This window comes from Camarhynchus parvulus, chromosome 6 (assembly GCF_901933205.1).
Source record: "Camarhynchus parvulus chromosome 6, STF_HiC, whole genome shotgun sequence".
In the NCBI taxonomy this organism is placed as follows: Eukaryota; Metazoa; Chordata; class Aves; order Passeriformes; family Thraupidae; genus Camarhynchus; species Camarhynchus parvulus.
Genome location: NC_044576.1, coordinates 7,472,222 through 7,500,185, shown reverse-complemented (window position 1 = coordinate 7,500,185; position 27,964 = coordinate 7,472,222). Strand labels below are relative to the sequence as shown.

The 27,964-nt window shown below is 40.6% G+C and overlaps 1 protein-coding gene across 8 annotated transcripts in view; it reads right to left on the bottom strand.

Moving 5' to 3' along the window:
- The window catches only part of CCSER2 (coiled-coil serine rich protein 2), a 61,304-nt gene extending 36,078 nt beyond the window's left edge, over positions 1 to 25,226 (bottom strand). For 4 of the 8 annotated variants that reach the window (XM_030950785.1, XM_030950790.1, XM_030950789.1 and 1 more), the window contains exons 1-3: positions 25,121 to 25,226; positions 12,079 to 13,555; positions 10,971 to 11,173 (exon numbers count right to left, since the gene is read on the bottom strand). In XM_030950785.1, the coding sequence (XP_030806645.1) occupies positions 10,971 to 11,173; positions 12,079 to 13,516 (1,641 nt within the window). In that variant the 5' untranslated portion in view covers positions 13,517 to 13,555; positions 25,121 to 25,226. Of the gene's footprint in view, positions 1 to 10,970; positions 11,174 to 12,078; positions 13,556 to 24,309; positions 24,495 to 25,120 lie in introns of all 8 variants that reach the window. The other 4 variants (XM_030950787.1, XM_030950792.1, XM_030950791.1 and 1 more) reach the window with 2 other exon arrangements.
- Positions 25,227 to 27,964: the final 2,738 nt, after the last annotated feature.

Below are 27,964 nucleotides of genomic sequence, written 5' to 3'. Positions count from 1 at the left end.
AACAATTCTGCAAAGTACAGGCATGCTTGAGAGGCAGTTTCAGTTTGCTAGTTGATAAATTATTTCTATGCCATGCTTTCATCTTCCAAATTAGTGTGAACAAGCATTATTTTCTCCTACTGCAAGAACTTTAATGAGCATTACAAATAAAATGGAAACAGTGGCCACAAATGCAAAACAAAGAGGAAAAGCTTTGCCATCACTGTGCAAATGCAGTTAAAAATGCACAATATAAAAGCACAATATGCCAGAATTTTTACTAATAAACCTAGATAAGCCTCCTTACTATCTTTGAATGAGAACTTTGGAAGTGTAATGGTGTCATAGAAGGTCAGTATTTGAGATTCCAGACATACTTTCCTGTCAACAGCACACTTCATTATGCTGCCCTAATTACACATTCTTCACCACACTGAGGAAAGGAAACTCCATGCTACAAAAAAACCCCACAACTGCAAATACCAAGACTTTGTAATCACTGGGCCATGTGTGAATGCACTTTGAGCATTTCCCCCTGTGAGCTACTTGGGAAACACAATATACAAAGAGGTGTCAGCAATGTCATCCTGAAAATAGCCACAAGATAAAGTTTCATCAACACATTAGTGCATTTAAAAAAAATAAAATTTAGATACTTCCACTATTATTCTTTCTACTGCATAAAGAACTGCAGGTAATTACATGGGAATAACATAGTTAATAATGTGTGCTTAACAGCAATTAGCATCATAAAGTGATTCAGGGCAATGAGCTTAAACAGAACAGGAAATAAAGAAATTCTTTCCAAGTGCATCAGCTCCAACCCTAGAGAATATTACATGTTCCAGCAATTATTACAAGTCACAGAAAAAGAAGAATCCCATTGTATTTATATAGGCGAAAAGAGTAATGTGTATTAAAAGGGGTATGATTTTCACAAGGCTGTTTCAGCACTAGATTTTCAAGCTGGTACAACCTAGGAAGAGATTGAGTTTGGGACTGTGAAATCCCAGGTCCAACTACAGTGCTGTCCCCAAGCTCTCTCTCCACTGGACACAGGCAGCAGTGCTTTGCTGGCTTCCTGCAATAGAACAGGGAAAGCAGGAGGTGAGACAGATCAGCTGAGAGTCCTGCTGTAAGAACTGAGGAACTCGAGGACCCCAGTGCAGGGAGCCCTCATATTCCATAGAGAAGGGAAAAGGCTAAAAGGGCAAGGGACACCACATGTGACATACCACTTTCAGCAAGTTCACTTCAATGCTCTGCAAATCCTTTCTGGACTGATTGTCCTCAGATGCTGTGTTTTACCACAGGTCCAGCAAGCACACACAACAGCTCATCCACAACAGCTTGGGATTTAACCCAATTTTTTGGAGGCATGGAGCCCAGCACCCCTTTCTTGAAGGGCATACAACATCAAGACCACTGCTTTGAAGACTGGGGAATTCTATGCAGAAGAGCTGCTTTTGCTGAAGCAAAACTTCAGATTTCATTATAAAGTAATGCTCACCATAATGAACTGGAGTGCAAAATATTTTCAAAAAGTTCAGTTTCCAAAAATTCCTCATGCAACATGTATCATCAGCTTTTTCTTAAACTGAAGAGTGCTATTTTTCAGTCCACCAACCAATCTGAGTTCAATTTAGCTTAACAGCTGAACCTAGGCAAGAGGTTTGATTCTCAGCTTTCCCACTCCTTGCACTAAGTATTGTAAGGTTATAATCATAAAGTGCCCAAAATAGAAGACAGACAGATATCTGCATTTTCTCCCTACTAAACACAAAAATTATGACCAGTGCAAGTTTATAACACAACATATATTACAGTGGAATTTAAAAAAAATGAAGTCAGGATTTGAGGTTAGTGCAGAAATGCAAAGCCCTCAACTAATTCCAGGGAGCATTAGCAGAATTGAGGAGAGCCTGAGCTCCAAGTACCTATGCCAGGTTAGGATATTCTGCAGGAAAAGCAATTGCCTTGAGGGAGTCATGAACTGCTGGTGAGCATTAGGAACAACATTTTACCTGTTTCCATAACTCACAATCCCCGACCTCACTTGTTTGTTCCACCTTTAGGAAGCAGACAGCTGAAGAAAAATAACTAATTGTTTTTATTACTGATTTAGTGACTTAGGTCTTGCTTTTGATGATGCTGGAAAAAGACCACAATAGAAGATAAGAGTGAGTAAAGGGAAAGAACTACAGGAGAATCAGGCCAAACAACTCAAGTGAAGTACTCAAGAGCAGCACTGAAACTAAGAAACCATCATTTCAGGTGCTTGAGGAATGATAAAAAGGAACAGAAAACAAACAGAAGACAGACTGGGTAAATCAGTCATCTGAAGGGCAGCTAAAGAATAACTGCCAAAGTCAAATATAAGGCAAGGCTGACAGAAGAAAAGAGGGAAACCTCCAGGGTCTTTTTCAATGCTATTTTCAGCATTTGACAACATCTGAGAGATTAACAAAAGAAATAGGAAGTCTCCAAAAAGGCAATGTTTTATAGGAACTGAACAGAACACTTAAGTGAAGGCAGAAAACACAGAGAGAGGAAAAGCACATAGTGTACTATAGGGCTGAAGAGAAAAGCCCACTGTAAATGAAGTCCTTAAAATAGAGAAAACCACCCAGGGAAGAGGTGGGATAGAACTCTGCAGGTTGCCAAAGACAGGATAGGAAAGGAGCACGCTGTACAAGTCACATTGAAGATAATTAGGCCAAGCAGCCAAACAAGTAGTTTGTAATTTTGTCCATGCTCTGTAACTGAAGGTTGCTGTGGCAACACATGTAACAACAACTGGGTTTGGAAAATCCGAAACATTTTTGGTTTAACTGTTAAGTAGAACGGTCTTAAAGATTTACTGCTCTTGAAAACACTTTTATAGAGGCATTGTATGTTCTACCTAGGTTTACTGAAGGTATAGAGGGATTCATTATTAGTTTAATATGCTGTATCTAAGGCATCTATACTTGCTGGGGTTTTAATTTTTTTTAATATATAAAATCAGATGTCAGACTGTGTAAAAAATCTGAAATTCAATAACACAACAAAAGAGAGAAAAAGGAAAACCAGAAATATTAGCCATTCTGTTGAGACTTGACCAATTCATAAGCAACAGCACTTTCAAACACACAGCCCAAGCTACACCCACTGCCACATGCAGCATTCCTTGACTGCCATCTAGCCTCCAGCAATGAGGAAAGCTGAAAGGGGGAAGCATTGTAACTATCCTTCTATAGAATTCCAGCAAAATTTAAAAGATTTTCTATTTTGGGTTTTTTTTTTTAATAGGCTGGTGCTTTTAAATAGAGAGGTTCCTGTTTACTTTTAAACACAATCACAGAAAGCAGTCAGCAGTGAGCATAAATAGTGACAGAGGAAGAGCAGGGGAGGAGGAAAAGCAGTTCTTCCTACTCACTGCTCCAGTCTGTTTGCACAAAAAGGCTACCAACACCAGAGGTTCAGCATTGCTTTTACAGTTTATCTAACCAACAATGGAGCATATTACCCTATTAAGCAATGTGTAATTGCTACAGCTGCTCTTAACTGGCAGAAATGATTGTGATGACTCTCATTCCTCTGGCTTGCACCTGTATTAAATGTACAACGTTTGTTTTAAGGAAAACATAGATGCTTCAAATAATTCCCAGCTGAGAAAGGAACCAAACAACCTCAGAGGGACAGCATGGGCATGGCTGTACCAGGAGCTCAGTTGTTCCCTCTGAGCAAGAGTTTTAATTCTACCCTAAGAGACTTTGGGAGTAACCTGACTATGACACGTTACGCAGCATTAATGTGTTCTATTCTTACACAGCCAGCTTAATATATTTGTTTCTAATTAAAACCAAAACAATCCTCAAATATCTCCAAGCTACTTCGGGTGATTCTATTTTGACCAATCTCTCCATGAGCTGCTCACAACACAGGAATTGTTCCCTCACTTACTGCATTACTGCAGAAGTGTGTTTATGCCACATCATCCTGATACGTTTCCACAGTGTCAGCCAAGGGCACAAAAGCTCAGAACCAGCTCACACGTGGACATGCAGTTACCAGAAAACATCCCTTACAAGCCTAGAAAATTAACCTAGTGCTAACTTCTACCAGTGTTTGCTCTCATATTTCACTCAGTATCACAGCAGCTGCCACACTCTCCCCAAAACACAAACCCCAAATTAATGGATGCCATGAACAGAGCACATCAGTAAAAGTGAAGATGCCTTCCTTGGTTTTTCCAGCCAAAACAGCCTGAGAAGATTTACTGTGTTAGTTCTGAAGGAAGCAGCTCTCAAAGCCATATAAGCTTTCCCAAAGGAAAAAAGGTAATTTGCCATGAAAGGATGTTCACCAAATGTCATGTCTCTCAGACCAGTAGCACAAGAGGTTTGTGTACTGTAATAAAGTCATATTACCTCCTAATAATGCTTGACAGTAGGGACACTAAATAACACAGGACAGACAGAAGTGCCATCTCATTAAGTAATTCTGTTTCTCACCACCTCTCCTTGCTGCTACAGTTAAACTAAGAAGTTGAAGACTGGAAGAGAGGTAGGACAGTAGATGGTGGCTATTTTCACTCTAAAATCAGTCTCTAATGTAATGACTTTTCCTTTCTCTGCCATGAGCAGAAAACTGCCTGCCAGCAAACTCCATCACAGGAATGGCTGAGGAGCTGACAGAACACACTGAAATGAGTTTGTGCCCTTAGCTCTGTATTGACAAGCAACAATATAGACTGAATTTTTCATAGCAGTTGCAGTTTTCTACTAAAAACTTAATGGTGGAAATATTACTCAAGGATGTTCTCCCATTACTACAGTATATTCACAAATATTATCTGCTCATAATAAAGATTAAAGGCAAAAAGATGACACTGACTTTTGAGGCTTTGAAATCAGAACCAAGCAGTCTAGTGGTTTTCCAAACATACATTTTTAGGCATAAAAATAGGCTTCTTAGAAATTAGGAAGATAAAAAACAATTGCCACAGATTTCTGTACTTGTGTTATTGCAAAAATGAAAACTATGAAGTTAGAACAGCACAATTTAAGTGAATCTGAATAACTTTTATCAGATTCTGGAACATGAGAACAAGATACTGTGACAAAAGAACTTGGAACTTAGATTTGAATTTAGAAGCTTAAACAAAGGTTACCAATTACAGCAACTTCCAATAAGCAGCTTCCAAAGAAAAACAGCTTTCAAGGCTGACACATGTATTAGATTCCAATCCCACAATCACTACCTATATATATACATATACATATATATATATATATATATATACACACATGTGTATGTATATACCTGAGCAGGAAGCTTGACCACAGAAATGGCAGCATCCCAGATAATGTATTTCCAAAAAATCTTTCTGTATCCTAAGTAAAAATTCACACATTGTTTGCCATTTTCTAGAATGTACCAGTAAAAGCTAAAATCTCATGTGCTACTGTGATATCTCTTGCCAAAAAAGATATTGGCTTGACCCAAAAGTCAGGCTTTCAGGTAACAGAGTATGAAGGACCAACAAATTCAATTTGTCAACTACTTCAAAATCCAAGTCACCCCAACATAGGTATATAATGAGATTTCCTAAGACTAGAACAAGTATACTTCATTAAATAATTACACCACAAGAATAATGCCTTCTCTCTCTTTCCAACCTCATAACCTCACTAGAGTATTGGGTATCTAATGTGATCAGTTCTCACTGTACCACATTCACTAGCAAGAAAAAAATCTAAAATCTCTAATTATACACAAAATTGGAAGTGTGTATTTATTAATGCCATAAAGAATTTTAGTCAAGCAGTAACTGAGGTGAAATCATCCTTTGCTTTCACGTACAGAACAAACTCAGACACTTAAAGAAGCGCTCCAACTGAAGTACACAAATTACTTTCAAGAAGCATCATGGGAGCATAAAATGCAATTAATTCTCTTTATTAACTTCACCTTTTGTATTCTAAGAGAGGAGGAAATGCAGTAAGTCAACATTGCACGTTTGAGTACAGCCTGTCAAGAAATATTTTAATGCTCTTCTCTGCTTTGAGTAAGATCTTCATTGTTCTTTGGAAGATGTAAAGAGAAAAAAAACTGAATTCCATCTGGCTCATTAGATGAAAGGCTTTTAATGTGTGCTTTTTGTAACTAGCTTGCACCTGAAGGACTCATTTCATGACTGCTCTTTTAGAAAGTTACAGCAAAAAAAGAAAAGTTTGTGTTGAGAAAAGATTATGTATTTTTTTACATTTTCTTAAGCTTACTTGCTGTTTTATTTTCATTACAGCTGCAACCAAACATCACAGTTTAAAAAGCCCAGCTTCTCACAGAACAAGAATTAGTGTTTTGGCATTAACCTCCTGAAAAGAAAGTTCAGCTAAAGAAAGGAAGATGGGTAGAAGGCAATATCAAGAAAGTATAATAAATGGAAATTAATAAAATAATAAAGGAAATAAATGTATTAGAACTACACACATTACAAGTCTGAATTCATGTTAATAAATTACTCATTCGAGAAATCAGACTGGCAATTTAAACCTTACTACAGAGTCATTTTGAGAAGTGAATTATTTAAAAAATTAAGGTAATTAGCACTAAATTACTTGTAAATAACTACGGAAATAAATTAATGACTAAACTAAACAATTCTATTTAAGCAAGTTCCTTTTCTCTAAGAAGTAGAGCATATTCCACTGAGTACCAATGCTTCAGGAACCCGAAAGCATTTTGCACAGTCTCAAAAACTATTTCAGAATTGCCCTTGCCCAAGTTACAGTCACAAAGGGGAAAAAATATAACAAAGAAAAACAATGAAAATATTACAAGATTTCAAAAATTGCCTGGAAAAGAGAAAAATGTAACTATTTTATACTGTGGCTAAAATTCTGGCCATGTGTCAAACTGATTCATTCCAGTGAGATCCAGATTTCATCCCAAGAGCAATTAAATTCTCAGCAAAGCAGTTAAAACCCATCTGTCTCCTCAAGCCAGATTTCAATTATTATTCCATAATCCTATGCCTTATAATTACATTGATGTTCACTCTGCATATACCCCAAAAACACTGGCTTGATTCACTTCAGGAAAAATGAACACAGTGCAAAGATTCACATTGCTACTGGAGCCTACAGGAAAAAGAGTCAATCTGACAGTACAGGGAACACTCTGAAAGCTTCCTGTCCAAACTTATTGGCCCAAATGAAATTGCTTGAAAACAAATGAGAAAAAGAAACCCAAATCACATTGCAAAAACCTCTCTCGAGAATATTATAGAAAGAAGCCAAAATTATTGGAATGTTTTCAGTTTAAACCTTTACTTCTTGCAGACTTTGAGCACTAGAATATTGTAGCATCTTTAAAACAAGCAGATAACTCAGAACAAGAACAGCTGTACTACCCATCCTTCTCAATGTAAATAAGGACTTGCACTTGCAAAAAACATTCAAAGCTTCACTCTGAAGAAAGACACATTAAAGCTTCTGTTTCTCATGTGTCTACTTAATGTGCTGGAGATGAGAAAACACCCCAAACCTTGCTACAACAAGAGAGGGCAAGCAAAGGAGCCATGAGACTCCAGTCAGGATGCCTGTTTGAGAACACATTGCTTACACATACGGTGAACAGTATTTTCAGACAAAAATTACTGAAAACAAAAATCTAACAAAACCAAACTACAACCAGGAGTTGTACCTGGCACTGCTGAGCACCTTTCTGCCACGAAGCACTAAAGGAACTAGGCACTGCTGTCAGTGACTAAAACCCAGGACAGGAGCAAAAAGCACAGACAGAATCAAGTGAGAGCACCTATGGATAAATACTGCCCTTCCTGCTAAGTTACAGAGCCATCAACTGCTCTGCTAAGCATCAGTCTGCTCACACAGCACTGAACCTGGTGCTCAGCAGCAAAGACCAGCTGTGGGAAAAACTAAAAAGGGCACCAACAAAATGAGTGCTTAGAAATCTGAAAGCAGTTCAGCACTAAGAAAGTTATCCATAATAACCAAAATTTCCATTTGAAAGTGAAAATAGAACAAATGGAACAACAACAAGGATAGTGGAATTAGTTATTTTCTGTTATGGAATTAGACAAAAATATTTTCTTCCTTAGAAAAACCCCACACATTCCTACCAAGCTCTAAGTCCTCCCTGTTATATTATTTAGATTTGTATGGCTCTTAAACCTCCAACACATCTTCTCCACAGCTGCTCACTCAGTTAGTAAAGAACAGGAGGACTGTACTAAAAGAGGTCAAATTTTCTTTTATTCTTCATCCCCATGTCTTTAAAACCAAGATGCACTGAGAATAGCAAAGATATTGGCTTTTCTGCTCCCCAAAAGGAACAACGTGCTTCAGAGGCCAGCAAGTTCCTGCTCTTACCTTCTCATGCTGGTTCTCATTTCAGACACCCAGTTAAAATCCCCTTGACATAAGCTGCCCTCCCAAAGATGCTCCAAACACTCCTAAACTAAGATCACCCTCGTGGGGCTGCACTGCCATCTATGGAAACACTTAGGAAAAGCATTTAGCATTTAGTATTTGTTGATACTAAGAATGATACAGCTTAAAAGACTACCAAAATAACAGCAGGATGGAAATGAGGAAGAAAAAGGCCAATTGTGCAGTAAACATGACCAATTACTCAGCACACAGTTCCCTGAACTGTCACTCAGCCACACTGCTTCTACTCACCCAGCCTGGTGCCACAGGAACTCCAGAACTACTGCTTTGGTGACTGCCCTGGAAATACTAAATCCAAGGGCAGGCAGGCTGGCATTAGCCCAAGCACTCCAAATTCTTAAATCTGACTCTCATCAATTGGATTTTGACACACAGATATGAACTGCTTTTAACTCACCACACTAGAGGATAGAAACTGCATAATTTGATCACGTATCTGCCAGCAATCAAAACATCTGACATGTTGACTAATCACAATAATTATTCTCAATGCCTTCACTTTTTTGTCTTTCTACTTCCTGCTTGCAGAGAAAAGGGAAAACATGGAATAAAAGCTTACAGTAACCTACTCAAGAGTACTATTTTTCAGAAAGAATTAAAAACTGCATCAGAAATTCTTCTGCATCTTCAGATTAGAAAAGATCGCTGTTTAATCTTTAGGCTAAAGAAATCAAATATATCATAATTTCTACCAAAACCAACAAGTACAGGGAAAAAAAAATCCCACTACTAAGAGGCAATTCGACATTTCAGAGCTCTATTTTTCCCCCCTCAAAACCCAAGCTACTGAAAATACATTTCTGCCTTGCAAAAATAAAAGGTGCTATTGATGCTTTTCTCATTCAGATAAATGTCACAGTAAAGCAAGCACTGAATTCAGGAAAAGCAGTAACAGGATAAAAAATCAAAATGGGTAGCAACAATAAATGATCTTCTAGATTCAACATCATGTCTTAAAATCTCCTTTCTCCACTTCCTCCAAAACTAGTAAATACATTCTTCCATTCTTAAGCCCTCTCTAAAAACTGTTTACTTTCAATAAACAAAGAAATAATCCACAATAGTGAACAAGAATATCAAAGGTTTCTAATGTCCCTTTGCTCCACATATGCTTACAACAGCTTCTGTCAATCAGCTCATTGATTCAGTAGGAACTCATACCCATGCACAAATTAATTCATATGGGCTACACAGACCAAAACCTAGATATATACTCTGAAAGCACAGCAGAAGTGCCTTCCATTTGTTTGTTACTTTTCAGCATATGTATCAAAATATCTATGTTTAAAACTTACCAAGGACAAAGTTTAAAAACTTCCCTTTTTTCTTGGCATGTGCAAGCATGTGTCTGCAACAAGGGTATTTTTTTTTTTTTGCAGCGGCCTTCATGAAACTTTTCCTTGTAAATACCAATAAAGCTACAAAACTCACACTACAAAAAATCTTTAACAGCTTTTCCAAGCTGGCCACAATTGCCTCAAAAAGTTAATAACCACTGCTAAACTCTTTCAAGCACTAGATCCCAACATCATAATTTAAGATGGAGAGCAAACAATACCACAAGCAGCTGAAAAGATATCAGGAATTGATATTTAGTTACACACAAAGAATATAATTACCTATCTGCGCCCAATCTGAAAGTGGTATTTACATTACTAAATTGGCAGTGGTGACACAGCACCCAACATACCTGAAACTCACGAAGCGTGACACATCAATTAAACCAAACTGGTTTTGTCAAACCTTCTGATTGTTAGCATCATGTTAATAAAACCCAAGTTGCTTGATTCAGAAGTCTATGCAGAAAAAGAAGTATAAACAAGGGCAGATAGACAGAATTTTCTTCAGGCCCACTGAAATTCCAAGGTTGACTCTCTGGTCTCGGAGGATCACATCACAGCACAGCAACAACCCTCCATCCACTCTCCTCATATTTCATGATGCTTCTTGCACATCAGCTCGAGTTTAGCAGTAAGAAAAAGGTTGTGCTCCATTTGTGTATCCCACTGGAGATGCATGGAGCCCTGCTACAGTGAGCTACAGCCAGGTCTCCGCCTCAAAGATGCTATGACTGACTGAAGAGAGAAATCAAATGTCTTCTTCTGCTCACAAGGGCCCTATGAGCACACAGAACAGAATAACAGATGCAAGAAGCCACAGAGGCAACAGCTATTTTCTGGCTTTTTCATTCCTATGTTTAGAGATTGCTAGGAGGTGCTGAACCTATGCTTTGCAGAAATCAAATTCCTTTACTCTTTGTGAGCATTGGTATGAGACTGCATAAAGAAGGACATGTTTTGTCCTGACTTTAGAATAAAGAAAGAAAAAAATGTGGGCAAACAGCCTGATCAAGGTCACCTGTCCAGAAACAGGAGTTCCTAAATAAGAAGTTTCACAAAGCAATCAATTACAGTGGAAAGAGGAAACAATTATAACTTTTTTAAAAATAATGAATATTTAAAAAATATAGTTAATAAGCAATAAACTCAACACACTGCAATAATGCAAGTTGTGAACACAGATACATACTATGCTGTTCATTTCTGAAGAGTCGTAACTTCCACACGGATGGACACTTCCTATAGGTTCCAGCCCTTCTTCATCCCACATGTATGTGCCATCAGAGCTGTCAGATGGAGAAAGCTCAAAGGAGGAGCCAGCTCTGTAGTTCATCTCTGAAGAGATGGCATTCTCAGTAGTGTGTTTTGTGCTTTCACTGTTGTCATCCACTGCTTAAAGAGAACAGCATCAGTTAAGATTACAAAAACAATCCAATTTTCAAAAAATAAACATTAAAATGCCTCTTACTGGTGTGCTACCTTTGCTGGAGCTGTACTGTAAAAGAAATACCCGAAAGCTTTCTACAGTATTGTTCCCTGATTCCAGAAGGGGAAAAAGCTCAAGCTGGTTTGGCATCTTCAACCAAGGAATCTTCCAACCTACATCTTTGCTAACCTTTTACACTGCCCTAATTCACCCACTGTGGAAGCTACTTTCTAGAAATCTGCATCTCCTTAACATATTAGAAGGTAGGTCCAAAAATATATCCTTTGGATCTAGTCTTTCAATTGCAACATCTCTCAAACAAGCTATTATCATGAGAAGCCCATCAAAGATTAGAAAATGTGACTTTCAAAAGCATCTTCTTGTGTCTTCAACTCATTTTTAAAGAATAAATATGCATCAGAAAAAAAAACAAAAAAAGACCCTGTAACAATCCTGTTTATAACTGAGCTAATTCAATTACACATCCTACACTTATTTCCACTACTTAGAAGCAGTTACAGCTGTTCTCTGCCTACAGAGGTGGAGGGAGCACGAGGTGAAATTTTCTTAAAATATCACCAACCCAGAAAATGAATGGCGTAGCAAAGATATGAGGAATCCCACAACCACAACACAAATGTGTTTAAAGGAGGTCACCTTCATTTTTATCACAAAGAGCTCTTCAAAGTAATGCTTGGGAAAAAAACTATAATGCAGGAAAGGCACAAGCAAACATATATGTCAGCATAGAGCAGTTCCATTCTGAAACAAATCATAAGCAATGGGCAATTACATTAAATAACTTAATTACCATCACAGAATTTTCATTTAGCACCTAAAATTTCAAACAGAACATAAAAAATGTATTTACCAGACACATTTATATCAAGCCAGTCATCAGCATTACAGTGAGATCCTCCACCTTCCTTGAGAGATGTGAAGGGCTCAATGGACGTTCTGCTCCCATGCTCTAATTCCTGAAGGCAGCTCTCCTTCTGCTGGATTTGTACAGTTCTGTTTGCCTCTTCTATGTCTATGAAATCGTCACTGAAGTCTTCACTCAAATCGTTTTTCTCAGAGGATGACAAAGAAGATATCGATATTTCATCTCCATCATCGCTCATACACATCACTTTTGACCCATGTTTTCCCAGACTTTCATGCAGGGCCTCCCCAGGTTCTGTTCTTTGAGCCCTGCTCTCTAGAATGCTGTTTTTATCAACGGCCCTGTTGATGTTTGCTGAAATCTCCGCGCTCTCCACCAGGCGCGCGTCCGGAGCCGCGCTTTTGCTGCCATCCACAACAGTATTCCCAGCAAAGCGCTGCCTGGTAGGCTTCAGCAGAGAAGGCCGACTTAATCTGTATCCATAGGAAGGTGCTGACCCAGATCCATTTGACAGTGGGGGTTTCTTGGAACAGGGAGCTGACACAGCCGAGTACGGTCTGGTAAATCCATACTTCATCGGCTCGTTTCCATTGGGTACATCCAACTGACACGCATTCCTTGACAGCAGAGCAGACCTCTGAGACGTCCTGGCAGCGACATTTTGACTATGATAAGGCCTTGTAAGATCCACAGCTTTATTAAAGGAATGTGACCTGGTTAGAGATGCAGTGGGAAGGAAAGAATTCTGAATGGAATGTGAAAAACTTTGTGATCTTACCATTTTGTCACAGGAAAAAGCCTTGCTGGCATTGTCTGTAGATTGTGCCAGGCTTTCTCCTGAACTTGTCCTTGTGGCACCAGAATTAGCTCTAGGTCTCTGCAAACCTACCACCGGCCGATTTCCATAAAATCCATTTAAATTTGATCTTGGAGCATTGAGTCCAGAGTATGTCCTTCCTGACAGGGTACCTTTGGTGAATTTAGCTGAACTAGAGAGTCCAGGTATAGACTTTGGATTTAATTCCTCAGTAGAAGATACAAACATATTGGTTTGCTTTGCTGCTTTTGACACAACCGAAGCAGTGCTGTTCAAACCTACCCTGAGCTCATCATTGCCCAATGCTCCTTGAGATTGAGGGTACTTCTCAGAATCAATTAATTTTTCATTAGAGTTGCGTCTGGCGTTGGCCTCTCTCCCATTCTGATCGTTAAGCTGATATTTATTTGATTTTTTCCAGTTGAAAGCAAAGGAAGACATTCCAACAGTGCCATTGTGCTTGTTGAAATTTTTGCCACCATTACTCCCTGCTAAGTTCACGGCCGTCCCGTTTGGCATCGGTTGCAAAACAGCCCCTAAAGTTTTCATTCCATATTTCGGTAGCCTGGAAACCAAGGATGTCCTGTTTTGATTTTTTTCTTCCATGAGCTATTGGGTACATTGGTCCTTAAAGGGTGCTTGAATCTAAGAAAGGAAAATAAAACAACATTAAACCCGAATCAACCACACATTAAACACAGTTTTCTATGCATTTGCAGCTATATGCTTCCGAGATTTCGGTGCCTAACTCCACCATGCTGATAAAAAGTAACCCAGACATTTTGTGAACTCCAGAGTTCCAGCAGTTATCTGGCAATATGTTCTTCAGATCACAGCTCCCTCTCCCAACTTTCATTCTCTACATCAAAAAGCCATCTTTTTTTGTTTTCCTTTTGTAATCTATAAAATAAACTTGAGAAGAGATTGGATGATTTCTTTGTTTATTTTTTTTCCATTTACCCATTTTCAGCAACAAACTGAACTTTTCAACTGTTACAATTATTAAGTTATAAACTTTAGATTTAGTATTTTTTAAAAAGCCATAAATATGACACAGCAAAAACCTGTGGTCAGCAACATAAACCTGCAAAAAACAATAATGTAAAATCTGACTAGAAGCTAATTTTTTGAGATTGTTTTCCATTTCCCCAATGCCTAAAATATAGGAAATAACTACTCATCATGCATCTCACCACAACATTTTTTCTTCCCAGACCTTATGGATCTCCCCAAATCAAGATTCACTTTCCTAATCATTGTTTTCTCTTTGTATGGAGACTGTAGTCTATTTTGGAAATCATCTTATTCACACATAAACCTGAAGTACAGTGCAACAGTTGCATAAGGTCAGTGTTAGTAAGCGAATTCAAAAGCTCTACTTATTCAAAGTACACAGAATATCTTGTGTAACCACAGCAGGCATTACCCTAAAGTGAACCACTCCCCAGGCTGCAAGACTCACTAAGGAACATTTAAATTCTTAGTGATACAGCTGAAGATAAAATCAAAGATAAAATCGAAGTGGCATTAAATTAATGCTAACTGAAATACCCTGAGGATTTGTCAGTGAATAGGACACCCCAGAGCAGTACTTCTGGAAGCAGATCTACATTACAAAGGTAGAAAGAGAAAGCTACTGCAGACAGGGCATTTAGGGGCTCCTAACTTGTTAAAACACCAGAATCCACATTCTTCAACTAGTGTGTGCATTTCCATTTTGAAATACAGAGATCCTGACTTTTCAAAAACTCAGTGAATTCTTGCACAGCAGAGACACTGCCCTCACCCAGGTGTGCAAAGAAGGACACAAGTATTTCCCCCTGGGACCAGCAGAACATTTCACTCCCATGTATGACACCTGCCTGCATGTGGATTGAAGTGTCTAATGTCAGACTTCTTGCCTACCTGCATACCTTGCACAGGAATATAACTATCATCAGGTAACATCAAAGATCTTTATTTCATGTCAACTACATGCAATAAAGTACGCCTTTTTTTTAATAACTCCATGAATAAAAAATGGCCTTTAATATGCTGATGAATTCATTCCCAGCAAGCACCACAGTGCAGATCCCTCAGAAGATAACCTAAAGAAAAGGCAAGTCTCGTGAAGAAATCTTCCAAATTGAAAAAGTTAAATTAGAAAGCTGCTAATTTAACTTGCATGCTTTATGGATAATTCCCTTTTCACATCTGTCTACCATCTCTTAGGTGACTGCAAAATTTAAATGAGGCCATTTAATTAGATTACTTTAATCCTCCACCAAGTGCTGCAAATTAAACTTGAAAAGGAGACCTTTCAGTTCTCTAGGAAGGACTCTTGCTCATTTATCCTTGATTAGGCAAAGACAACACATTATCTTCAACAAAACCATAGTGATAGCCCAGAACACTTCAGATAATTAAATTAAAAAACAAACAATACTTCTCTGTATTTTATTAGCTACGTAACTGTAACTACTGTGCCACTTCCTGGAGCCGAAATGTTTCATTTGTTTCACTGAAACACAATGTCATCAAAAAAACCCCACTAAAACTTAACAGCATCATGTCTAGCAGATGTTTTCCAGAAAATGGGAATTTTCTTATGAAGTTCCCTAAAACTTCCTTAATCTTTAGCTATGTTTACTAGGAAAGATTACACCAGCCTCACAAATAAACTCCCTTATCAAGCAGCACTGTTACCAGTTAAGAGTATGATTTCTGTATCCCAGAAGATTCAAGTTCAATACAATTTAAATTGCAGCCTACTGTACTATAAAGAAATTCAAAGTATTTTTAGACTTAAGCAATCTGTGGATTTTTAAAAAACTGACGTTTGGGCAAACAAGTTTTATATTCTTTGCCTTGGGAAATACATTATCTAGTGCACACAAGCCTAATCAGGAATTAAGCTAATTATAAAAAGCCTAGCCTTACATAATGATCCAGGGAAAAGGAGTTAAAATCCACAGTCCCCCTCTGAAGTATAATCTGAATTAACTGAAAAGCTGCTACATCCTTACCTTCAAGGATGTTCAAGATCCTGGTGATAAGCAAAAGGATATTAATTCTCACCCTCCTTGGTACTTCCTCTACAGGATTATTTACACCTCAATAAAATCCTGCACTGTTAGTTTCAACTGGCAAGCACAAGCACACTGTCATTTCATTCACAGTTTGTTTCAGCACCACCAGGAAGGCAGTTTCCCATACATTAGCTTCTCAGCAAACTCCAGCTTTGCACCTGAGACTCTGCCCTACAGAAGAAGACAGCTCAAACATTCATACATTTGAAAATGTATTCATACATTTTAAAATCCTGCAATCCCTAAGATCCCTGCCACCAGGAAGATAACAGCATTTTCCAGTTCCAGATTCCTGAATGAGACTGAATTCCCCTCCTCTTGTCACAGCAGTGTACAATACCCAGCTGAGAGATGGAACACATGTGACAGGCTGGTGACAGGCCAGAGAAATTCCCCTCTGCAGTCCTACTGCCATGGCAGCAGCAGCTTCAGATCTGTGTTTCACTCACAGAAATTGAAGTGCACGTGTATTTCAGCTGTGCCCTATGCACAACTTATAAAACCACCTCTTACACCTCTGGGTTATTAAAAATGCATTAGATCAGTTATGTGAAAATATCTTATTTTCACCACTGTAGGGAGGTATTGAATGCCATCACGGAAAAGTCTGGGAGGTCCCTGCAACAGAAACAGCAAAAGGCTTCCTTAGCACTCACTTAAGAACACTGCAAGATGGGCAGCATGACTGCAAGTCAATTTTCAGCTTTAAGAGGACCATGAGAGCTTAACAGAATGGAAGAAACTGGCAAGAGATCCAGCTGGCAAACACCTGCTCTGAGCATGACAAGCCCTGGGGAATTCAAGATCATGAATCCTGAGGAAATCATGCATGCTGTATGAATTAAAACGAATCAGAATGCAACCAGAAATTCTGATGGCTTCAAGATTGAACTTTGAGTATTTACAACCTCTTGTGCTGTTTACTCTGCATAGAGAGGTTTCAGTTCAGTCCAAAGTGCCACCTTCACTCCAAGATCCAGCAAGATTTATCAGCTCTGCAGTGACATCCTCCAAGTCTGCCTTCCTTCTCCTGTCTTCCATATCTCCAAAAGATCTGCTCTTAAATCAATTGCCAATGCTTTATGAAGGCATCCCTGAATTTCAGCCACTCTCCCTTTCCTATGTCCAAACTGCAGTGATTAACACCAGTTTCTCTGACACTGCCTTCTGAAAGTACCATAGCCAGAAGTACAGCAAGAAATTCCAAGACTGTGAGGGCTTCTTATTCTATTTCTCAGAAATTACCTTGCTTTTCTGTGTCCCACATTGTGAAATTCTTTTTTCAGGTCTCAAGGCAGCTTAGAGATACACCCTTTTCTGTTTTTCCTCCCTCACACTAACAAGGTTCTACCCACTTTGAAGGGCTGATCTAGCAAACACCAAACAACCAGTTATCCAAGCTGCTCTTGTGCTCAATTTACTGTCAAAATACACTAGGTCAAATAACAGGAGCAGAACATGATAATGAATAAAGGGAGAAGGAAGCAAGAAATAAATCATAAAGAGATTAGAGTTTCAGTATTTCTAACATTGAGCAATATCTTTGGTCAATACAGCAGAAAATGTGACATCCCTTGCCATCTCTAAAAGCATTCTTGCTATTCATCAGCATTCTTAATGTTCAATAAGGCAAGAGGACATAAGCACTTACTGGAGAAAAACAAATAGGGAAATGCAGCTCTATTTTGTAGAAGAAAGCTACCACAATACTTCTAGAATCAAAAACTCCCTCTGCATCCCTCAGGGCCACACTGTCAGTTCACTGTGCCATTAATGCTGTTTACACAGAGCATCAGGCACCTCAAGGAAGCAAAAAAGGGCAAAGTGTTATCTGCCCAGAAAGGATACTTGGTAATTGTTGCCCACTTGTGCTTTTCATGTTAGCCAAACAGAAACTAGGCATTTTAAACTCAAAATTTTTACATCAAACCTAACCAAAACATTGAAGCAAAACAGGGTATGAATTATCATAAGCCCTTTTAGATTTTATTGAAAAAGCCATGCAAATTTTACCTACAGGAAAATTTTTTGCTGAAAACCTGTTTCTCAAACAAGTAAAGCTGCACTGATTTTTGTCATTCTTACACAGCTAACAAGGAGGAAAGCAGTCAAGGTCCAGATGTTTAGCCAGCTGCAGCAAGGAACAGCTTCAGCACAAAGACAAGAAGATGGAAGAGGATACCTGAGGGTACAGACAAATTACTCCCAGTAAAAGAGAATATCAGCGTCTGTAAAGAAGAACAAAGCCTTGACAGTGCAATTTCAAGTTCCTCTTACGTGTTAATGCAGGTTATTATGGTTTGCTGATAAATGAGACTTGAAATGCAATGACAGTTACTCTTTCCTGCCTTAGTGCTCACAGCCTAACTGCTGTTAGTCACAGGTCAGCTAGAAACTGGAATAAAGCATGGAGATGCACAACTCCTCTCTGAACCTGCTCTTCATCTGATGCATCCTCTTGCAGGAAGTCATCAATTCCTTTCTTCAGCAGACCTTGTTCAACCTGGATGAGCAATGTCAAGCCTGTACCTGCAGATACAAACACCAGGCAGCCCTTGCATAACCAGCTCCAAAACACAGGACCAGAGCACAGTGGCTTTCACTGGCATCCAAGGAACACAAGGCCCAGATGATAACAGCACTACATTAGGTGTGCTGACCCCAGAAATGCTCAAGAGGTGGGAGGGATATACTGCCATATATCAGAAAATTATCATAATCATGGCCAATACATCTGGCTCCAGTGCAGAAACACCCCAGCTAGAAGGAACTGAATTATGTGAATTACTTCACTCCCTATGTTATGCAAGGAACAGCCTCCTGTGGACTGAACCAACCCAGGAGATTCCACCCCAGTGAGCAAGTCAAGCTTCTTCACTAGGGCTGCTTAATAGCTCCTAAATAGCAAAAGATGCAGATGTTTTCAACATCTTTGTTGGAGAAACAAAAAGCCTTTAGTTGTTTCTCTTGTTGATGATACTTTAAATTGTTACCAAATTTGCAGGGATAACAAACAGAAAGGGGAAAAACTGAAGTAAGAAAAGACAGACATTGTCTGCCTGCCTTACAGATCCAATACTCTGCAAACTAGAGACAAAGTCAGACACCTACAAAGAAGCCAGCTGTTAATCATTCACCAGCACCTCCCAAGCCCCTCCAAAAAACAACCCCAAACAAACATACTGTGACTATAAAGCACATTTATATCTAGGTTCCTATGCTATCTTAATATTTCCCTGCATTTAGCAAGATTTCTGTCCTGGAAGATAAGCCATAATTGTGTATATGCTTGTGTGCAAGTACAGAGATTTTGGAAAGACTCTCCTCTTTCCCATCAGAGTCTTTTTTCCAAGGTTTCTCAAACATTTTTGGCATTCTTACATGAAGAATAAGGCAGCAGGTAATCAGAAACCTGCCCTTCAGAAGAGTTTTAAAGGCGCATCACCATCATAAAGGCAATTTAAGTTTTATGCTGTGGCTAAGATTGACTGGAAAAATCCCAAACATCAATTGCAGTCTAGAATTAAAGCTTTCTACCAGTGAAATGTCAGATCCAGATCTCTCCTTAAAGCATTTTGTGATTATGTCAGCATCAAAGCAATTGACAGCAGAAACAGGCCCCTGCTTCTGCTGATGGTCTTAGTCCTTCAGCAACAGCATTTCACATGGATAATTTAATCTGTCTTGTAAGAACAAATCCAGAAAGATTGCATCTGTCTCAAAAGCAATGTCCTACTGCAAACCAGTAGGAACTACCTGCTGTTCTCTAGCAAATATTTCACTTAAAAACAGAGGAATAATCTTTTTTTCCTCAGCACTATCCACTGTTACCTAGTGATTCAAACACACTATTCCCGTCTCTAACTCTTCTAGGAAAGATTTACTTCACCATTGACTCAGTAACAAACTCAAAGAGCTGGTTACCAGTTACTGTCTTCTTACATACAAACATGTTAGCTGGAGCAGGATTTTCTTGTTGATAACAACAGGCAGGCTGAAAGCCAAGTGAAACTTGGTATACAGCTAATTATAACTGGAAATATCCCTTTTTAGACTGCCATGTTGTCCATCCTACTCCCCTGGTTTGTTTATTCAACTGATGTATGTTCTACAGGCAAAAACACTGAGCTGTCTTGCGCTAGAAGCCTCTCACACTGGTAACTAACATATTTTTCAAAATATATTTTGTAATGATTAAATAATGACTAATAACAGAAACAATACTTCCTCTCTGAACAGCTGTTGAGCATTTTTTTATGTGGGTATCTCAAGACTAAGAATTTCCATGGGTTTAAATCTTCAATGAGGCTGAGCTTTCAACCAGTATGCAAATTGGTTTTTTTCCCCCCCTCTAGCCACATAAACTCATTCTTTCTTTTTCTTCTGCTGCCTGAGCAAGAATTCTAGTTATAGCTTAAGCTGAATGGCAAGCAGAGATAATTGGAAGAGACTGCATGTAATTCATAGACTCACTGGTACTGGGATATCTTCAATAAGCCTGAAGAGGTTCACACGTGATAACTGAGCAAGATTAGACAAGATGAAGCAGAAAGAAGATAGAAAAAAATAGTTTTGAGATTTTCTTTGCTACATATTGCCAATGCTATTTCAGCATAGTTCAGTTTTTTCACAGAAGATCATGATCTTGAGACAAGAACACATCAGCACATTGCTATGTATCTAAAAAAATCATATTGTTAAGTCAGCTACTGCTGGATTAAAAAAAATACTAGAAAAAGGACTGACAGAGAAAATCCTTAACACTGCTATCATGAAAGACAGACAGTGAATCCTGCATAAGCTGGAAATATTATATAAATCATGGAATTTCACTGTGTGTGGATCATGGCATTTCAATGCCCAGTTCAATTCTCCATATAGTTCCTCCAGTCAATTCTATTTTAGAGGTGAGGATGCAAAAGTCCCATTAACTCCTGTGGTTGCCTTAAAACAAAAATGCACCAGGGAAGGGATGATTAGGGCAAAGACACAATGTGACTTCCTCAACCTTCAATGGCTCTCAATTCATAGAATTTCTTAAATTTGATGCAGTTTGTTCAGGAACCTGCCACAGATCTCTTGTCCACTATTTTGTGTAACCTGTCCTTGAGCCCCCAAACCTTCTGCATCCTTGACTGCCTTAAGTAAGGAGTTCCAGAGCCCCAATAACAATTCTTTCAAGGTTATTTCATTGTCTTGCAGAGATTCTCAAGGAAAACTACTAAAACTGCTTCTAAACCCCCTACATGGCAAGAAGAGGCAACGTACCTACTCTCCTTGCTACCAAACACACCAGTTTGTTTCACATTTATGTGTTTTCATGAAGATACTGTATTATTTGAAGTTGGACTTCTTAACATTCATCCTTGATGAAAAACACTGCAGCCACACAGCTGTGTATTACAGCTTTCAGCTGAAACTTGCTTATTTGTAAAACACATCTTCAAAGTATCATTTTCTCGCTATTGGGTTTCATTTCGTTAGTGCTGGACTCAATACAGCTTCTGTCTATAATTCCACTGATATAAATCAGTTTCCAGTCTCAAAACCAGACTCCCTGAAAATGTCTGAGTACCAAACAACTTTGCAAGTTTCCCACAGCATAACAAATACCACGATGTTTTCGACAACAGACTGGCAGCCTCCAGGATTTTAACGTGTGTTTTGTGTTTCCCTACCAGCTTTCTGATACGCCAACAGCTATGCTGGAATGTACTTCTCAAGGTCAGTTTCCTACAGCGTGGAAGACACAGATATTCGTTATGTCCCCAGAGGTTTGAAACCGAAGGAGAAAAAATCAAAACAGATTATCCAAGAAACTGAGATGTAACTTCAGTTACAAGCGACAGTTCGTCACAGGATTAGTTTCAGAGTTAGTCATCTATGTTGTGTTTTATTCAAATTTACAGGAAGGCAATACATATTGCTTGTTTTGCTTAATCAGTGCTCAATGGAGTCATAGTAAAGCTATACATATCCAAATTACCATTTCAGAAAGCTTCCATGATTAAAAGATTTACACAGAGATTTTTTTTCTGTTTTTAACTCTGTTTACTGATGGATAAGGCTATGCAGGCTGACAGATTGTGCTCCTCCCCTCAAGTGTCCTGCTACCAACAGCAGCAGCCTGGGCCTTGCCAAGTTTCTACCTATGCAAGACTGCTTTACTGAGATGAAGGTTACTCAAAAGCCACAGCAACACTCAACTCATCAAAAATATATATCCACATGACTATGTAATAATTTTAACATATAAGATCAGAAAAAATAGCATTTAAAAAGCCAATTTTTAAAACAATTTACAAAAAGAGCGTGAATTGAATTACCATCCAACTCCACACTAGTGATAAACTCTGCATCCATCTAGAAGAGATTTTTGAATCTCCAGCTTAAAGCAGGCATATTATTGAGTCAAGAGGAGCTGGGACATTCAGTTCTCCCTGGATGTTTCCCTTGTGCTGTGTGTGTCACAGGCCATCTGGGCTGATTAGCCTAAAAGCACAGAATTTCTTAGGCTTCAGGGAATAATTGCAGAAATTATGTACAATTTAAGGGTTATTCCTGATCCATAAGCTGTTCAGCCACCTCATCAAAGCAAATCCTTATCACCCATCTCCTCTGGCTAAGAAGGCAAGCCTCCTTGCAGTGAGGACATTGCCAGCAGTGCCAGTACCTCTTCAATAAAGGCCATTAAAATGCACTCTGCAGAGCAGGACCTCAGCTCAGCACAGACTAAGTGCTCATGAAAAACCCAACAATCTGCAGTGAATCAGGCATTTTAGCAAGAACTTGCGACACCAGTTCCCCATGTGACCAGGGATAAGCAAAACCCCCACCCTGAGGAGACTTTCTTCAATTCCTATAGGATATTGTCAGCAGAACTGCTGCAGCTGAATCCTCCTTTTAGAACAGAGAATGACTACTGAGCAAAGCCCAGAACTCTGCAAATCCAGCTACTTTTGAGTAAGGAGGAAACAACATTCTCAGTATATCTTCCAAAATGCACCTACTTGGTAGCAGTTTCAGAGTGAGCTGGGGTGTGTGTCCGAGAGCTGGGAAGAAAAGCAAAGACCTTTCCTGACCAGCCAAACTTCAACATTGGGATAACTATTTAATGCTCTTGGGATTTTACTGCAACATACATGTGTGCAGGTATCCAGAGATTTACATAATCTGTTTTTATTGCTCCAATTGAAACACAATACAGGATTTTCAACCTAATTATCAAAAGCACCATTAGTATTCTGATCTCCTTAGCATCCCTGTTGGCACGGGGGACTTAACCCTGCCTGAAAGCTTCTAATTAAGAAGATGGTGCTGCTGTTTACAGTGAATAGTGGTTGAAAGAGAACACCACAACCACTGTTGATATATTTTATCATATTAGTTTCTGTAATCTTATATTCCTTCATCTCCTCTCCATTTTGAGAGATCCACACTTTCTAAGGATGCCAGGCAAGCAAGGTTCATCTCAAGACTGACAGCACGATGGCTTTTTACCTAAAGAGCCCGTGCCAACATTTCCTACTAACTGGTTTATTCCAAATAACCAATCCCTCTTAAAGGATGATCAGGTCCAAAAGTAATGGATTTTACTCCGATGAGCTTTTACATGAACAGTTCCATTAAACAAGATTACTCATTAGTATAACAATACATTAAATGAGATCATTATGTTAATTGAGGCTATTTCTACCCTTTCAACAGCTTTACAGTTAAAAGACAATACTGGGCAGTTTTTGGAACCCAAACATTGATACTTTTATAATGAAAAATACTATCCATGAGCAGAAATTAAACCTGAACTTCAAAAACAACTTTTCTACTCTAAGTTGTATATTGACACAGATCCTTGGTTGACATTTGGGTTACTCATGTCCCATATGTTAGGCCATCACCTCTTCAGCTTGGAGGCGCTTAATTCAAAATGGGCCCATAGAATTTAGAGGCATGTGATCATTACAAACATGACAAAACGTCTTGTCAATTTCATTCATTATCAGCAAACAACGTAAATATTTACCGCCTCAGGCTAACCCAAGAGTATCGTATATTTCTCTGGAAGAGAGAAATTTCCTAAAGTCTCAGTACATATGTGAAGTGGCTCTCAATTATAAAAATGCAACAAATTGAGAACTTAGATTCAACTTCATTTCACTTTTAACACTTTCGTAGCAAAAAAATCTATTCTGCACCAAACCAAGGGTCAAAGCCCACAGACACCAAGAACAAACCTGCTGTAGACATGAAGCTCTAACCCTGCAAGATGCACCAGCTCCTCTGAAAAGTGCTTTACATCTTTACACAGCATACCAGATCGACAATCCTTACCTTGATTTGATGTCTGGCCTGGACACTAACGCTCTGCTAGAGCATAAAGTTCCCATGCAGTTTTGCTTTCTTAAACTGAAGATAAATAGCTCGACCTCCTCCAGCTCAAAGTTAAAGGCTGAGGTTGCCTACGTTTCATTGTGTGCCAAAGTACATTTGACAGAGCACGAAGTGAACAGCAGGCTCTGGGTGACGAAAGCAAAGTCTCAGTGTCATTAAAGCGAAATCACCACAACGTACAGAACATCCCCTTGGTATAAATCTCAACAGATCACTGCTAAAGCAGAAATGCCACCATTATAATTCTTTTCCACCGTCGCTATTTTTTTTAAACTGTTATCTTTGAACACACACTGGGTGCTTTTGCTTCTTCCCCTTTTCGGAGATTAAAACCCTCGAGATAGGAAACCTCACGCTACAAGACCTCTGCGGCCGGGGCGCTCGCAGCAGCTGCTCCCAAGGCACCCGCAGGCGCGTCTGCCCGCACACCGAATTACAGCACAAGCCAAGCACCGCAGAGCCGGCACCGGGGCGCTCCCGGCGCCGGGCCCGCCGTGCCGGGCTGCCCCCGAGCCCGGGCACGGCGGGCGGCTCGCCCGTGACATGCAGCGGGCCCGGAGCTGAACGCTGAGGCCGCCCCGCCCGCCCGCCCGGCCCCGGCCTCCCGCGGCCCCCGCTGCCGCAGCATCCCCGGCCGAGCCGCGACCCCCCGCCCCGGCGCAGGGCGGCGGCGCTGGGCGGAGGACAGCGGCCGCTCCCCGCGGGCACAGAGCCCCCCGATGAGGGCGCGGGGTGGCCGCCCCGCACTCACCGCCGGACGGCGCGGGCCGTGTCGCCTCCCGGGGCAGGCCCGCTCCGCGCCCTCGGGTCCCGCCGGCCGGCCCGGCCCGCGCAGGGAGGGGCGGAGGGCGGGAACACGCAGCCGCCCCGCGCCCCGCCGCCCGCCCTGACGTCAGCGCGGCCGCCCCGCCCTGCCCATGGCGGCGCCGCCGCCGAGAGGCATCGCTTCATCGCCGTCATCTCCCTCACTGCCCCCATCGCCCCTCAGCCGTGTTCCGGGAGCCACCGGGCCCCTGGCCCAGCGCGGCCGCCGCAGCTCGGCCGTGTGGCGCTGCCGCTGCGGGCCGCCTCTGCCAGGCTGCCCCAGCAATGGTCGAGCTGGCTGGCAGAACCAAGGGCAAATGGGAGTTGTTAAAAGCATTGCAGGAATGGGCCTGCGGGTGTCCCGGCCCTGCGGCATGGAAGGGTGGAATCATGGCATCGTCAGGGGTGGAAGGGACGTCAGCCACTGCGGCCCTCCGCCCAGCACTGAGCCATCCCCCAGCGCCAGATACCCGTGACAAACACCTCCAGGGATGGTGGCTGTACCACCTCTCTGCACAACCCACTCCAGTGCCCAACCATCCAAACAGTGACAAAATTGTCTTCTAGGATCTAATCTGAATCTCTCCTGTTTAAGGCCATTTCCTCCTGTCCTCTCTCTGCGGACACGGCAGAAGAGATCAGCCTCACCTCAGTACAAGCTGCTTTCAGCGAGCTGCAGAGAGTAATGATGTCCCCCACACGAGCCTCCTCAAAACTAAACAACCCCAGCTCCCCCAGCTGTTCCTCACAAGATGTATTTTCTAAACCTTTCACAAGCCTCGTTGCCCCTCTCTGGACACACTGCAGCCCCTCAATGTCCTTTGTAAAGTGGGGGCCCAGAACTGAGGACAGCACTCGAGGTGCAGCCCCAGCAGTGCCCAGCACGGGGATTGGGATGGTCCCTGCCTTGGTCCTGCTGCAGCCTAAAACAGAGGCACTCGAAGGAGAAAGGTGGTGACCCAGCTGTGCAAAAATCCTGAAGGACTTGCAATCATCCATGGCAGACCAGGAATTCTCCATTCCAGGGCTCACAGTACTAATTGAGAGTTTAATTTCCTCAAATTTTCCACCTGTGCTAGGAATTAGAAGGCACTGACAGAAGGTTCAGGAAGCTCCTTGCCAGTGAGGTGGATCACTGAGTCATTATTTACACCGCAATGCTCTGCCTTGGGGATTGAGTTTCTGCATCTCCCCTGTTTTGGGGCCTTCATTGTGACAGCATTTCACCATCTCATACTGCTGTGCTTCAGCATTGGGTGTTCTAAGTTTCTTTTCTCTCAAAAGTTGTGACAGCCAATTTTTCTAAGCTTTTGCCTGCCTGCTTTGCCAGGCCTCCCAGAGGGAGGAAGCTGTGCAGTCACCTCAGGTTATGTTTGTGTAGAAATAAAACCAACACCCTGTAATTGATAAGCCTTCTTCACCTCTTGACTAGGAGCTGGGTGTGCCCAGATGTCAGCCCAGGCACTGCAATGCCTCCTCATCTTTCGAGACACAGGGCATGAAGAGTTTGGATCATTTGCCCCATAGGCAGCAGAAAGGCCTTTTTAGAAAAAGAAAAGAAGGAACAAGAACTGAAGCTTTTATATGGGTTTTTTTTCTGCTTAAACTTAAATGTACCGGCCACATTAATGCATTTATTCTTAGAACAATCTGAAGTAAAATGACTCTCCTGTGGTAAAGGAAGCAAAAAAAAAATCAAGCAGAGAGATTAAATCTCTTGCTCAAAGCTGAAGAGATAGCAAGGCCAGGAAATGAACTCAGATTTTCTCAGTCACGCATGGGTGCTTTAACCACACAATCATCCTTTCTTGCCAGTCATTCTCAGCTTCTGAGCATCAACTGCATTAGCATAGATTTGATTTCCCCCTTCTTTGTTCATCAAAACTTCCTCATTCCCCATTAAATTTCTTCCTAATAAATTTCTTCTCTGTTTCCTTCCCCAAAATTAAAGAAATTCTATTAGAGCCTCACTGGGAGAGTTATATTACCCACTGCCTTTCTGCAGGCACTGGTGGGTATTTCTTCCACGTCAGTACTTGAAGTTCTCTCTCACAAAGCAATTGTGGAGCTCCCCTGGTGCATCTCTGAAGCACAGTGGGCAAGATCAAGGAATAGGGATCAGAGAAGCAGGAACACTTGTAACCAGCACAAAGGAGGCACATATGCTGTGTGTGCTGACCTGGAAGTGGTGGTATAACCACATTTTTTAACTCCAGCTCATGCTTTTATAATCTGGAAATAATTATGAAACAGAGCTCTGAAAGAAAACTACACATGTAAAAGAAGAAAGCAACCTAGAGATATTTTAGGACAGATTTGAGAACCTCCACTATCTGTTTAGGCATTTAACAGATTTCCATATGCTTATATAGACTAAAGATTAAGATCTAGACTTGAAGAAGAGCTCAGAGTTTTTGAAAAAGGAAGTATTACATACAAAACTCCAGCTTCTGACTGCTTGCCTCAAGAATTGGTGTTAACCCTCCCACAGACAGACTGCAGACTGAGGGCCAGCTATGATCAGCTGCACTATCTTTTCCTACCAGTTTATTATCAGATGTTTTCAGCTTGAGGTCTTCACCTTGAATTGATTTTCTATTAAATTGATTTAAATGGGCATTTATGTTACACTGGGAGATGGACTAAAAGCTTGTTATTATCCCCTTTGCTCACTGACCTGGCAGTGTGCTGCCTCCAAAGCCAGAGACCAGTAGTGGGTGACCCTGAGAGGAGCTGGATGTGCAGTCAGTGACATTCACACAAATATTCTCCCAGCCCCAAGAGTTCACTC